At 36.7% G+C, this 15,673-nt stretch overlaps 2 protein-coding genes across 2 annotated transcripts; both read left to right on the forward strand.

The window, feature by feature from the left end:
* The first annotated feature begins 8,426 nt into the window (after nt 1-8,426).
* LOC130986186 (serine acetyltransferase 1, chloroplastic-like) lies at nt 8,427-9,828 on the forward strand. The gene has a single exon (XM_057909505.1). The coding sequence runs from the start codon at nt 8,434-8,436 to the stop codon at nt 9,694-9,696; it is 1,263 nt and encodes a 420-aa protein (XP_057765488.1). The 5' UTR covers nt 8,427-8,433; the 3' UTR covers nt 9,697-9,828.
* A 3,430-nt stretch (nt 9,829-13,258) lies between these two features.
* LOC130986187 (salviol synthase-like) lies at nt 13,259-15,465 on the forward strand. Its single transcript, XM_057909506.1, has 2 exons — nt 13,259-14,534; nt 14,616-15,465. The coding sequence occupies exons 1-2, from the start codon at nt 13,635-13,637 to the stop codon at nt 15,237-15,239; spliced, it is 1,524 nt and encodes a 507-aa protein (XP_057765489.1). The 5' UTR covers nt 13,259-13,634; the 3' UTR covers nt 15,240-15,465.
* Nucleotides 15,466-15,673: the final 208 nt, after the last annotated feature.

Here is a 15,673-nt window from a genome sequence, read left to right on the forward strand (position 1 = left end):
AAGAATTGGCTGAAATACAAGTTGTAGTTCGTCTCGAGAGGAGTTCGTGAGCGCAAACGGATTGTTAAATCGGAGTTCGGACGAGGGACAATGAGCAAAAACAAAATTACTGCGCAAAGCTGTCAGAACCTCGTGTCGCCTCATGCGGGCTGGGCGCGCCGCCGCGCCTCGGCCCGCGTGATAGCACAGATTTTGCGCGATTTTTCTATTATTTCAGCTATTTTTCGATCCTACACGGTTTTGACCTATATTTTGAGACCTAGGGCATATAAATACTCCCCAAAAATATATTGAAAGAAACCTTTTATCACCTTTCATCATATTTTACTTTTCCTGAGAGCTGGGAGAGACGGAGAACGGAGCCAGAGCAAGAACTGAAGATTCTCGATTTCACTACGGTTTTATTGTTGAATGTTTTTCTGTTTTATTGAGATATTGATTCTAGTGCATATGTCTATGTGTGGCTAGAATCCATTTTCGCAGGGTTTAGGGAGTAGACATGATTTGAATTTCTGACTGTTTGATTCAATTAATTGAGATTGTTATTCCTTTTTATGTTTTTGTTATAATTGTTGCTTTATTGCTTGATCAACAATTTAGCATAATCATAGGTTTTAATTTGAGATCGGGAGATGATGATTATTACCTGAACTAAGAACATAGAACACATTTATTTTAATTATAAAGGGAATTGATAATTGTGAGTGCATTAATCCAAGGAACTTTTAGGAGTTACATGTTAGAGTGTGATCCAGGGATGGTAGCCTTGCATGTAATCAATGGTTTGTATGCCACGGGAGTGGGTATGAACTAGCTTAGAGATTGCCTTAGGAATCATCTGATTAATTAAATTGAACATATTAGTTAGGAGAATCTGTTGAAACCTTTGCTTTGGGAAATATTCTCTTATCTGTTTCTCTGTTTCACAGCTTGATTTATTTTGTTTCCAGTATTTATTTATTTTTTTAGTTTTAAAACAATACTCTTAATTTCGTTTGTCCAGATAGAGTAGAATAATTTAGGATAGAAATTGGTTAATTCAGTCTCTGTGGAATACGACCTTGCTTGCTACTGTACACATTTGCACCCGTACACTTGCGGCGTCTTAAATAAAATTGCGAACAACCATTCGATCATTAAGATCTATGGTGGATACATCATCTTGTTGGATGAATGCAGATCCTGGGTCCGAATCTTGAAGGGAGCAATTTTTTTTTTATTTTTTTGAGTACATTAATTTTAACAGCGAATATATTAATTTTTTTACAGTGGATGCATTAGATTTGATGGTTGTCACGTTCTCACAAATATTGTAGTTCTCTCTAGAACCACACCCCATATGTATATATATATGGTAAGTTTCGGTGACATTGCGATTTTTCGTGAGATCGTGAGACTAACGAATAAGACAATATATAGTGTTGAATAAAAATATTCAAAAAATCAGTAAAATTTTCGCTCTCTCCAGGATTCGAATCCAAGTAAAAAAAATTCTCCTCCATATAAATATCAGTCATATAATTCATTAAATCAATACTCATAAATGAATTTAAAATCTCACCACATATAGGAGATCTTATTGGAATTAGGGCTGGAAACGAGCCGAATACTAGCAAGCTCGAGCTCGGCTCGTTTAAATATTCGGGTGTTCGATCTCGGTTCGAGCTTTTATCTTGATGATCGAGCTCGGCTCATCACCCACTTACCAAGCTCGTCGAGCTCGGTTCGAGTTCGACTCGGGCGATGCTCAATAATGTCGAATTCGAGCTCGAGCTCGAGCTCGACTCATTAGATGTTCGTATATATGATGTTCAAGCTTGAATTTGTTATAAATATAAAAAAAATTTCTTAATTAATTTGTTATTCGAGCTCGAGTTCGACTCGTTTAAGGTTCGTGCATTAATTCGATTGAAGGCTCGACTGAAGGTTTGTGAACAAGCTCGCGAACAATCGAATCCAAACATGTTCGCGGCTGAGCTCTGTCAGGCTCGAACTCGGCTCGATAAAAATCTTGAGCTCGAAATTAGACTCGAACTTGGCTCGTTTATCATCGAATCAAGCTCCAAATGAACTTTTTTCGAGTCGAATCTTGAATAGCTCGCGAGTAGCTCTGTTCATTTATCGTCTTAATTGAAATGCTCTCCAATATATATGATGAAGAAGACGAGAAGAAGTAAAACTCAAAGGCTGCTCCCAAAAAAAAAAAAAAAAAAAACTCATAGGCTGCCCTTAGCATGAGACAATTAGCCTTTTGTTTCTCGAGAGTCAAAAAAGGAGTTAATGATCGCACAAACAAACATTTGTCATCGCACTCGTCATGCGTTTTGGGGCACCACACGGTTCTAAATCTCGTCTTTAGTCAAACCACTGCTAAGTGGATTAATATTATACTCGAATTACTTTGAAAGATTAAGTTTAATTGATAAAAAATTATTTTTTATTTATTTTGATAGATTTTAAATTTTCGGATAATTTAAAACCTTTAATTATTTCTATTCTTTAAGTTAATTTTACTTGATTTTTATCACATTAAAAGAGTGAAATTGGAGAAATTCTACTCTTGATGATAAAAATACTCAATCATACATTTTATCAATCATGCAGAGTAAATGTCTCATTCTATTTCATGATTATTGTCTCATAAATTTTGAATACGAAAATTTTAAAAAAATATAAATTAATCAAAAGTAGGAGGATCCATACATTTTAAAGAATTAATTACTACTCCTTCCGCCCCTAAAAGTTGTGACTTTATTATATATTGGGATGTCTTTGAAAATTGTGGTCTTTCTTAATTTAGAAATAACCCCACAAACTTTTAATCTCAATATTTACAAAAAGGTGTGGGACTCAATCTCCACTTAAACACAACTACCATACTTTTTTTAAAACCCGTGCCATCTCTTTTGGTCCACAATTTTAGGGACAGAGAAATGGAACAATAATAATCGGACAATCCAAAAGGGTAAGTATGACAACAATAGTGAGATGATGGGAGTAGTTGTCAACTGTACATATTATATGTTCTATTATTATTTGTACGGTCAGTAATATGTTTTCCTTTCATTAGTATTAGAACAATAAATTAATAAATTTATTTTTATGTATATTTTAAATTTTAATACACATATCATTGATCAAATCGCTTACAATAATTTATTTGTTTTGCGTAAACTAATTTATTAAATAGAGATTTTATAAAGAAAGAACAAAAAAATGAAAAACCCTAGAAAACTCTTGAAAGCACAAAACACAGACTAAGGGCTAGGCCTCATTAAAATCTCCTTAAAGAAATGTCTCAAGATAGGTGGGACACCCAAAAAGGAAAGTGTCTCAAGATAGGTAGGACATGAGGAGTATATGTTACTCAATATCTTAACAGAATGCCAAAAATTGATGTGAGATTCAAATTATATCATTTTATTTAGATTTTCAATTTGTGAAGTTTAATAAAAAAATTGATGTATAATTAAAATCAGGTTAAAAGATTACAAAATATACTATCTCATCCTACATATGCTTTGCACCTTAAATTTAATTTGGCTAATTAATTAAGTTTTTGGTTAAATAGATAGTTATATTTTCCATCAAAATTTTAATTTAATTTGACCAATAATAATTCAGCCAATAACTAAGTTTATCAAACAATAGAAGTCCATATATTAGAACAAATGAATTAATAAATTTAATTTTTCTTATGTTATTTTTCTAGTTTACTAATTTTATAATTAAACAAAAAATAATTAAGTTTGTCAAATAATAGAAATCCATATGTTAGAACAATAAATTAACAAATTTTATTTTCCGGAATTAATGCGGCTCATTACCATTTCTCTATTAATCAACAAAATGTCAATTCAATATATAGATTATATATATTTATGTACATGATTTTATATGAATTTTAAAAATTGATAACTACTAACATCAGTGCAAGGCTCATATTTCACTAGCTTCTTCAAATTCATATATTTAGCTTCTTTATATTCATATATACTATTTGTTAATAGTAGTAATATATTGACTTTAATTTTTTTTTATAAATAAAATTTGAATCTCATAGTATTTATTTCATGAGACGATCATCAATTGGAATCTCACATCGATTTTTTATATAACTTCGTTTTAAATGATAAACTGAATTTATGATCAAAACAATTATTTATAACAACATATAACATTTTATTAGATTAATTGGATAACACATTAATAATTTATTTGAAGTAGTTAATTAATTAACTCTATATTATGCTTTATTATATAAAATTATAAAAATCAATTTGATGAGGACAAAAATATGCATCCCTCGAAAATCGAAAGATTGAGACAAATCCATCGATAACAACGTTGTTGATAACCTATCAGCCCCGATTTTCCGAGATTTGGAGCTATCTTGAAGACTATCAAATCTCCAATAAAGAAGGTTATTATCACGAAGATATGGATAAACATGAAGAATTATAACTCTATTATAATTACAAAACGAGTCCTATTTCTACTTGAATTCTTAGAGCACCCGCATCGCGGGTACTCGAGTGAGTACTCGAGGAGATGGCCGGCTTCGAGGAGGGCGATGCGGCGTGGAGGTCCTCGAGGAGTACCCGAGTTATCGGGTATCCTCGAGAAGGCGCGTGCTCTGCACGCGCCAGAAATAAAAAAAAATATTATTTTCATTCCGAATTTCGACCGTTTTTCAATTTTTTTTTATTTTTTTCCTTCCCAACGGCTCTTTCAACGGCTTTTTTCCATTTTCCTTTTTTTTTTTTAATCTTCTTTTCTCTCTATAAATAATACTTCTCCCTACAACTCATTCACCTACAATTCATTCATCACAACTCACTTTCATTCATCACAACTCATTCCTTCTTTTTCTACAATTTTTCTTGCAAAATATCATATTCGTTCTTCCAAAAATGTCGTCACCTGAACATGATTCTTCGCCCGATTCCGACGAAGTCGCTGAAAAGTTCATGGAGTTGGTTGAGTTGCAGAAACAAGTGCTTCAATCATACTGCCCCCAACCGACGCCGGAGCCGGCGCGTGCGAAACGTCCCCGATCATACGTCCACCGTGATCGTGAAGAGGCCCATGTACGTCTTATGCAAGACTACTTCGTCGACAATCCAACGTACGACCCTACTTTTTTCCGGCGTCGATTTCGCATGCAGAAGGAGCTGTTCTTGCGCATCGTCGAGGCTGTTCAAGGTGAAGATATTTACTTTCATATGAGCACTGATGCACTCGGTCGAGATTCTCTTTCTCCTTTACAGAAATGCACGTCGGCTATCCGCCAATTAGCCACCGGGGTTAGTGCGGATGTGTTCGATGAGTATCTCAAAGTGGCGGACTCAACCGATCGTCTAGGCCTAAAGAAGTTCTGCAAGGCGGTCATACGGGCTTTTGGAGCCCATTACCTGCGCCGTCCAACGGCAACAGACGTGCAACGCCTACTTCGAATGCACGAGGCGAGATATGGTTTTCCCGGGATGCTCGGGAGCTTAGACTGCATGCATTGGGCGTGGAAGAACTGCCCAAAGGCGTGGCACGGCGCATACACACGCGGGGATCAGGGAGAGCCCACCTTGATATTGGAGGCCGTTGCCTCTTTCGATTTGTGGATTTGGCACGCCTTCTTCGGCGTCGCTGGTTCAAACAACGACATCAATGTGCTGAATCAGTCTCCACTCTTCTCCGACGTCTTAGGAGGAACTGCGGCGCCGGTGGTCTTTCATGCCAACCAGCGCGAATACCGGATGGGCTACTATTTGTGTGACGGCATATATCCGGAGTGGCGTTGCTTCGTGAAGAGTCCATCAATGGCAACCAATCCGAAGGAGGCAAGGTTCAAGAAGATGCAAGAATCGGCACGGAAGGATGTGGAACGCGCCTTCGGAGTCCTTCAAGCTCGGTGGGGAATCATTCGAAGTCCGGCGCGCAATTGGTACGTAGAGCACTTGAAGGACATCATGCTGTGTTGCATCATTCTCCACAACATGATTGTGGAGCACGAAGGTGAAGCGGCTGCCAACTGGAGAGATGATGACGGGGCGTCTAGCAGTGGTTCGACGGAGAGTGCTGGACAAACACCGGTGGCCTTCGAGGAATATGTGCGAAGGGATAGCCTTCTCCGAGATAGACAACTACATGCTCAGCTCCGATATGATTTGACTGAGCACCTTTGGGCATGTTTCGGACCTCTAGGGCCAGAGTAGTTAATTTTTAGGAATTGTTTTTATTTTATTAAAGTTTTATGTAATATTTAGGATTTTATAATTAATGCAATTTAAATTTGTAATAAATTGTGTTATTTAAATTTGAGCAATTAAATTTAAATGAAAAACATAAAATCAAAACTAATATTATCAAATAGGCTATCAAGGAACCCCAATGCAGCACTACCTACTCAATAACACAAACACTATCAAGTAGGCTATCAAGTAGGCTATCAAGGAACCCCCAATGCGGATGCTCTTAGTATTTTAGCCTATAAATATGGGCATATAATCACTATTCAAAGTAGAGCTCTGTAATTGTAAACTTCAACCATAAATAGTGAATTTTCTCGGCCGACCCTCCCAGGATGTAGATCTTTACGATCGAATCACGTAAATTCTTACGTTTTTTTTACTTTCTGTTCGAAGCGTTATTTTTAGGTACAACACAAATAATTTAGTTTTGTTATTTATTACAAAATCAAATCAACCAACTTCAGTATGAATTATTACTAATTTTTTCAGAACTAAAAATGTTACTTGGTGTAACCGAATTAACCAATAATCGGATTGAAAAATTCAATTATTTGATGTTGATACAAGGAAAATTCAGTTTAGTGTAGATGTGAAAACTCTAAATTTAAGTTATCTAATTCAATTTTTGAAAAAATGAAGACTTTACCACAATACCAATATTGAGAAAGCTGAAAATTCTAATTGTCTGATGAGCATAAGATGATTTTCTAAACACTAATATTTATATATAAAATAAATAAATTAAATTAATGACAATACAAATTGACCAATTAAGTGATAAACATTTCAACTAAGTTATGTATATGCTTCTTTATAGGTCTAAACGAGATGATTATCAAAATTGACCTTTTGCCGTCTTTCAAACTCTAAATGAGATAATATTAAAAAGTCAGAGCCAGAGGTGGTTTATCAAGTTCCATACGAGATGTACTTAAAAGTTAGTTTTGGCTCCAAAAAATATGATGCTCACAATTTAGAAGTGGTTTGTCAAGCTCCAAACGAGATGATGCTAATAACTTAATTTCGACATTTTAAGCTTCAAATGAGATAATGCTTAGCACTCAACTCCGATCTTTTCAAGCTCCAAATGAGTTATGCTAAGTACTTAGATTCGGTTTATCAAACTATAGACGAGATGATGCTCAAAAGTTAATTATGGTCTTTCAAATTCTACATGAGATGATGCTCACAAGTCAGTTATGGTCCTACAAGCTCCAGATGAGATTCTGCTCACAAGTCAGTTCTTATCTTTCAAGCTACAGATGAGATGATGCTCAAAAGTTAGTTATATTATTTCAAGCTCCAAACCGTGATGCTCATAAGTCAAATGTCATATTTCAAACTTGAGAATGATGATTAGAAATTCGACGTAGAAAAGTCAAACGTGATATTTTGAATTACAGTCAAGATGATGCTCGAAAATCTTGTAAAATTCGGGTCAGACGATTTTCATATATAAGATGCGGTGTTAAATTTTACCTATCAATTTTAAAATATTACTATATTCCTATAAAATTAATAAATATTTTCAATATACTATTAATGAGAAATACAATGTATCGATCCTCTATCATATTCTATATCAAATGTACATATATTTTTTTTCTTATTTTTCTAAAATCTCCAAACCACATCAATTTTTTTTAATAAAATTTCATCAAATAAAAACTTATGTAAAAAGACTATCTATTCTACCTCGCAACAAAAAATTAACCTATAAGTGAGGACAATTGTTGAGATTATTATAGTTTGAACTGTGTCACCAATTTAATTTTGATAAAATAAAAACAATTAACAAATAATTTATATAAAAATCATTTCATATACGATATAAAATGATTCTTCATCAAATTTCGATGGATTACACTTAGGTAGATTAATAAGTTACGACAATGTAATCATCTAAATTAGAAAAGATATTGATTGAGCGGACAATAAGTATTTGTCCTACATTAGACGTTTTATTGATTAAAAGAACAATAAATGAGTATAATGTAACTTTTGTTTTGATTGGAGTTGGGGTTTGAACGACACAAACAATTTACAGTTTGAATATTCTGAAGGGAGCCGAGTATAAGAAAACGTTACTTTGAGCAAAGATGAAAATCTAAATAAAAAACTAGTGAGGTCGATATTTGAATATTTGAAGCAATGTTACTGTTACGGCTGCGCATGGACCCTATAAATGGTGGTACCATATATTCCCAAATTTCCTGCGTTTCCTCTCCCGCACATTCGCCCAATGCAAAGCAACTTTAATTTATTCGCTGAAAAAATACAAATCCAAAATCATTTCCCGATGAAAGCTCTGTCGCTCTCCCTCTCCACAGCCACATCTCCTCCCCTATATAATACTACCTCTCTCTCCTCTTCCTCCATTTTCCTCGCTCCTCTTCTTTCTCTCTCCTCCAGATTCTTCACATCGCCATTTCTGCACCACAATCCCATTTTCCAGCCACACAGCTACTCCATGGCTACTTGCATACACTCCAGTGCAAGAACTCCTCCCAAAACCACTCAATCGGTCGACGATCGCGTCTTCGACAGCTACACCAGATGTTGCAGACCTAATTTCGTCGATCACGTTTCTCGCGTCCCCATCCACACGCAAGCAGTAACCGTTGTAGATGAAGATGAGGTTGCCAGAGAGAGCGATGATTTGTGGCTGCGGATGAAGGAGGAGGCCAGGTCAGATATTGATCACGAACCCATTCTGTCAAGTTACTATCATACTTCGATTCTATGCCACGATTCCATAGAAAGTGCTCTCGCCAATCACCTCTCCATGAAATTGAGCAATTCCAGCCTTCCTAGCGGCATCCTTTATGATCTATTCTTAGGGATTTTAGCAGGGGATGGAGAAATAATTAGGGCAGTGATGGATGATTTGAGAGCGGTTAAGGAGAGGGACCCTGCTTGTATCAGTTTCGTGCACTGTTTCCTAAACTTCAAAGGATTCTCTGCAATTCAGGCGCACAGGATAGGTCACAATTTATGGTGCAAAGGCAGAAAAGTATTGGCTCTGTTGATACAAAGTAGGGTTTCAGAAGCTTTCGCGGTGGATATCCATCCAGGAGCGAGAATTGGCAGGGGGATTCTGCTGGATCACGCGACGGGCGTGGTTGTTGGGGAGACTGCCGTGATTGGGAACAATGTGTCAATTCTGCATAACGTGACGTTGGGCGGCACGGGGAAGACCTGCGGCGACCGGCACCCGAAAATCAGCGACGGCGTTCTGATTGGGGCGGGGACTTGTGTTCTGGGCAATGTTAGGATCGAAGAGGGGGCTAAGATCGGTGCTGGGTCTGTTGTGTTGAAGCAGGTGCCTGCTAGAGCCACTGCAGTTGGGAATCCTGCTAGATTGATGGGAGGGCGGCTGGAGAAGACGCCCAGCTTCACCATGGATCAGACCTCGCATATATCTCAGTGGTCTGATTATGTGATATAGAAGAGTGAGTCACACTCTAACTTGTCTTATTAGCAGAGGCTCTTAATATACATGTTGATGTAGTGTATCGGCTTGAATTCGGTGTGTATGTCCAACTTTTTGGCTATATGATATTGATTGATATTTTGCCCATTTCTTTCTTGAGTATTTCTTCTCACTTGAATAAGGTTGGAGAAAAAGAGTAAAAACAAGGGCCTCACCCCATCTGTTTACTGGATTTTTGTCTCACTTGGGAGAGACCGGATTAATGTGTTTGAGGATATTTATATGCTCCGAGTCAAACAGAGAGTAATTCTTTCTCCGTTTCTTCTTACAAGTGTTTTTCTAGTTAGTCGTGTTCGTGCTGATGAAAAGAGATTTAATTACACGTATTATTTGCGAAAATGAATTTGATCAACTGAATAATGCGTGTAGGCCTCGGAAGTTCGGGATCGGTTATCGGGTACCCGATTACCCGACCCGAAAAAATCGGGTATCGGATACCCTATACCCGATTAATTCGGGATCGGGTACGGGCTCGGGTATTTAGGGTGCGAAATGACCGGGTATCGGGTATACCCGAATTACCCGATATTTTAATTAATAAATTTTAAACTATTTAATTAAATTAAATATGAAAACTAAATCTAAACCTCTCACCCACCCCCCTCCCTGTTCTGTTCGGGACCTCCCAAACTCCCAAGTCCCAGCCCTAACCTCTCACTCCAGAGTCCAGCCCCGCCCGGCCGCCCCACTCGCCACTCCAGTCTCCACTCTCTAGAAATCGTTCCCGGCTCCAGCGTGGGAGGCGCCATACACAATTGCCCTTCGCCCCGTGTCTTAGCCAAGACACGGCCTCGCATCCCGCCGTGTCTCCAGTGCGGCGGCCATCTCTTCGACCCGGATCGAGGCGCCGCTCGACACCAGTGCTGCGGATGCTCTTATGGAGTTCGAATATCTAATATTTGAATTTGTGATAAAATTGCTACAACATTAAAGTTCATGTATTTTTTTTACACCTTTTAAAATTCATGTGCAAAACCAAACTACCCCTAAAGTTGGTGTATTTAGGCACTAATAACCCTTTAATTTTTCTATTTTATACTTCACCCTGATTCCGTCCCATTAATAATGACTTTCTTTCCTTTTTTGTATGTCCCATTAATAATGGCCCCTTCTAAAAATTGAAACTATTCTCTCACAAAAAGTTGTTGGCTCCACCACTATGTATCACTTTTATCTTTTAATCACTATTTTTCTTAATAACTCATATGTAATGGTCTTTAATAAATATTTATAAAAAATTATATATCCTAATTTTGAATTAATTAAACAAAATAATCTATTACTCCATCCGTCCACAAAATGAGTACTCATATTTTCTTTTTCGTCCGTCCACGAAATGAGTACCCATTTCCCTTTTTGGCAAGTGTACTCCACACATCTCTTTAATTAATACACTCAAAAAGTGGGACCCTTAAACTATTCACACTACACTCCATACATTTCTTAAAACCCGTGCCATCCACAAATGGGTACTCATTTCGTGGACGGAGGGAGTATTAATTTAAATAAATATAAAAAAAATAATTATAAACCTTAAATATATATAAGAAAAGTAATTTATAGCTAATTGATTTTGCTTGATCCTTGAACGAGTATAATATAACGGAGGAAGACAAATTGGTGTCGCCAAATAGTGTGCCCTCGCTAGAGGTCACTCAGCTGAGCATCGGGTCTGACTCAGATCGATTCAATATGACCTAAGATTTGGGAAAAGCAAAATGGATCGATTCGAACCGAAGAAAATGATGACCAAATTTGAACCGGCCCGGGACCGAATATCGAGTTCGATTTAATTCGAATTTGATCCAATTTTGGTTCCACTACATAATTTATTTTGATCCCTGAAACATACTCCATAACTAGAACCTACCAGACATGAAAAAGTCAAATTAACATAAAATATGTAACATTTAAAAACAAAAAATCAATTTTGACTGTCTCTAGAAGTTCAAACCTATGTGGTTGTATACTCCCAATATATTGATGAAACTAATAAATAAGTCAGTATACATAGTGATGAATAATGCAGTATATAGTATTGATTAATGATATTTGAAAAATTAGTAGTAAATTTTTTGCTTCTTTTACAATTCGAATACAAGTAAAAAAAAAAATCATTTCAGATAAATATAAGCAATAAAATACATTAAATCAACGTCTATAAATCAATCTAAGATTTCACTACATATATATATAGGGGACACATTAATTTTGCCTATAAATTAATTTGTATAGTTCTCACGTTCTCACGGGTCGGTGCAACTGGTCCGATCTAGATTTGCTCACTCTAGTCCCCACAACGAATGATCAAATATTAATTGTTTCTATTTTTATTATTTTTAAGTTTAGAGTTTATTAGTTTTCAATTAAAATTTAGTAATTTCAAATTAAATTTTTGTAATTAATCAAATAAGTAGATAACTTAATGGGTGCGGCCCAACCGCAAAAGCCTACAATTGGGCCCCAAGACCAGCTCAATTAATAAATACTAAAAAGAACAATAGGTTTAGCATCCATCCCCTAAACAGTTTCCAAATCCAAAACTCCAAACCCAAAACCACTGTGCTGCCCCAATCGAAATCGTCATTGCTACAAATCGCCATATATGTTTATTGAGAAGAGGGCTTTTTTTTTTTTTTTTTTTTTTCCTCAAAAAAAAAAAAAGAAGAGGGCTTTTTTAAAAATTTGAGAAAGGTAAAATCAGTGTAAAACTTGGTGATTATTGTCGTCGCTAATGAGTTTTCGATTGAGGACGAGTTGCTTATGTGTTTTTTTTACTTTTATTTATTGCTTTCTTTCCTTTCTAGATTTATACTTGTATATAAAGGCTAATTTTAGCTGATATTCTTCCAACATTAAAAGAGAAAAAAAAATAATAATATGGAGATGAGTTTGTATGATTAATGTTTTTAAATTCACAATCAACTTTATGAATTTACAACGGGTTATGAATTCAAATTTTAAACTTTAATTCACAACTTGAATATAAATTGGTTGTGAATTTGAGTTTTAAATTTACCATTCAAAACTACAAATAATATTGGTTATGAATTTGGGTTTTAAAACTTACATTCACAACTAATATTGTCTTGATTGTGAATTCGAATTTAATTGAAAACTAGAATTCACAACTAGAAAATTAATAAATAATTTTTACGGAGTATTCACAATGGAGAGCCAAGGTGGACTCTTAAATGTAGTCCTCATACTCCCCACCATTTAATAGCCCACCCTTTGGTTCTCAAATTTGTATTTTTATTTCTTATTTAATTTTATTATTATTTTTAATTTAAATTAAATCTGCGAAAAATATAGAAACATTACATTAATTTTGATAAAATTAAATCTACGAAAAATATACCAAAAATCACAAAATATTAATTAACCACAAACGGGAAAATGAAAATAACAGGGGATGTAAAATGAAAAAACTATTATACCAAACACGAAAATTCAAGAAAAATGGCATGTTGGAATTATTCTAAACACAACAATTCTTGTTCTGTACTAATTTAAATTAACAAAAACAAAGAAAATAAAAATGCAAGGAACCTGATTGGGCGGTGAATAGACGCGCCGCTCTATGAGCCCGGTGCAGAAATGGGAGGCGGGCTCGCGAGCCGGAGAAGCGGCAATGGGGGCAGGCGCGGAATCAGGGGGCTCGAGTCAATTTTCAAGCCCCCATTGCGGATGCTCTAAGTTTTTTAATATAAAGTGTAAAATGTTTAGTATGAATTATCTTAATGGACAATTTTTATTTAACCTATTTCAATTTGGATACTTTTGAAGTTGGCTCTTTTATATTTGTATCTATACTTTCCTAGCTATTAGTATATGATTTTGATTAGAAGAGTGTGTTTCGTCTATAAATACCCTGCAGCCGAGCTGAAATAATGCACCACATCCTGACCATGGAGATCCCCGTTCCATCTCTAGTGTTATGCATCTCATTCATGTTGTCCACTCTCATACTCTTGAAAATCATAAGAAAATTATTGGAAACCAAAGATTCAAATGGAAAATTCCCTCCGGGGCCATGGAAGCTGCCCTTGATCGGAAACATACACAATCTGGTGGGCGATGTTCCTCATCGCGCGCTTCACCAGCTTGCCCAGAAGTTGGGCCCCATGATGGGCCTTGAGCTTGGTGAAGTCTCTGTTGTCGTCATTTCCTCTGCTGATGCTGCCAAGCAGATAATGAAAACTCACGACATCAACTTCGCGTCGCGGCCTCCCATCATAACAGCGGAGATAATCAGCTATGGGTGCACCAGCATCACCTTCAGCCCTCACGCCGATTACTGGAGGCAGCTCCGCAAACTCTGCACCTTGGAGCTTCTCAGCAACAAACGTGTTCAGTCGTTCCGATCGCTGCGAGAGGAAGTGTTTGCTGATCTCAGCCGCTGGATTGCGTCCATGGAGGGGTCGTCCATCAATCTCACGGCGGAGCTCTACAACTCCACTTACGCTCTTATTTCACGAGCCACACTTGGCGACCACACTAAGCAACATGAGGCTTTGCTACCCATTCTCAAAGAGGTGATGGAATTGTCCGGGGGATTCGATATTGCAGAATGGTTTCCTTCAATCAAAGTGCTTCAGAGGGTGAGTAGGTTGAGGAGAAGAGTCATGGCTTTACACAAAGAAGCAGACAAGATACTTGAAGATATAGTCCGTCAGCACAGAGCTGTGAAGGTGGAGGGGCATGAAGATTTGTTGGATGTTCTTCTCAGAGTTGAGGAACAAGGACTTGAACTTCCTCTTACAACCGATAATATCAAGTCTGTTCTCGTGGTTAGTTTTCTAATATCTTGTCTTGCCATATTCACTTATGATTCAATTCTTATTATTGAGTTTCTCTGTTAAAACATGCAGGATATGTTGGGTGCTGGAAGCGAGACATCAGCGACAACCATGGATTGGGTGATGGCTGAAATGCTGAAAAATCCAAGAGTCCTTGAAAAGGCACAAGAAGAGGTGAGGAAGGTATTTGATGAAGAGGGATTCGTTGACGAATCGCGCATTCCTCAACTCAAGTATATGAAGGCAGTAGTGAAGGAGACACTGAGGATGCATCCGCCGCTGCCTCTTTTACTCCCAAGAAAATGCGGCGAAACATGTGAGGTGAATGGATATGAGATAAGGGCAGAGACCAAAATCATAGTGAATGCATGGGCTGTGAACAGAGACCCCAAATGCTGGGAAGATGCACACAGCTTTAAACCAGAGAGATTTATGGATAATATGGTGGATTACAGGGGAAATCATTTTGAATATATCCCATTTGGTGCGGGAAGGAGAATGTGCCCTGGCATGACGTTCGGATTAGCCAATGTTGAGCTGCCGCTGGCAATGTTTCTGTATCATTTCGATTGGAAATTAGGTGGTGGGATGAAACCTCAAGAGATGGATATGGCTGACGGGACTGGCGTCACATCTAGAAGGATCAAAGATCTGTGCGTTGTTCCACTTATCAAAAGACCTTTGTCAACCAAATAATCAACAAGCTGACTTGCTCAAATATATAGAAATAATTAGTGTTTCCAACAGCTGAATAAATGATCAAGTATCTGTGTGTTGATCATATTTTGCTTTCTGTTGTTTGTGTTATAGTTATAGACTACTTCCCACGTTTATTTTGAAACATGTTAAAGTTACAAACTGAAACAAGTTATAATTGCACTTAATTTCAATCTCAAATTTTGGAGTTTGGTGCAGACTGAATGTAGTTTATTGTGGAAATTTGTTTGTTGTGGACTTGTGAATTTTACGAATCACGCTGCTTGCCAAAGTTGAATGATACATAACATAAGGATGATTCAAACTTCAAAGTTGGATTCTTGGTTCTCTAGTGATGGCGACCTAGATTTTTAAATAAAATCTCTTGATTCGAATAAAATACTAGTCTCTCAAGCGGCATAAATAATTTAGGG

The sequence above is a fragment of the Salvia miltiorrhiza genome, chromosome 5 (genome assembly GCF_028751815.1).
Source record: "Salvia miltiorrhiza cultivar Shanhuang (shh) chromosome 5, IMPLAD_Smil_shh, whole genome shotgun sequence".
NCBI classification, from domain to species: domain Eukaryota; kingdom Viridiplantae; phylum Streptophyta; class Magnoliopsida; order Lamiales; family Lamiaceae; genus Salvia; species Salvia miltiorrhiza.

Excerpts from the sequence above, each read along its gene's own strand:
- LOC130986187 (XM_057909506.1), top strand. The coding sequence starts at position 13,635 with ATGCACCACATCCTGACCATGGAGATCCCCGTTCCATCTCTAGTGTTA. Across the intron at positions 14,535-14,615 it reads ATATCAAGTCTGTTCTCGTG|GATATGTTGGGTGCTGGAAG; the intron begins GTTAGTTTTCTA and ends TAAAACATGCAG.
- LOC130986186 (XM_057909505.1), top strand. The coding sequence starts at position 8,434 with ATGGTGGTACCATATATTCCCAAATTTCCTGCGTTTCCTCTCCCGCAC.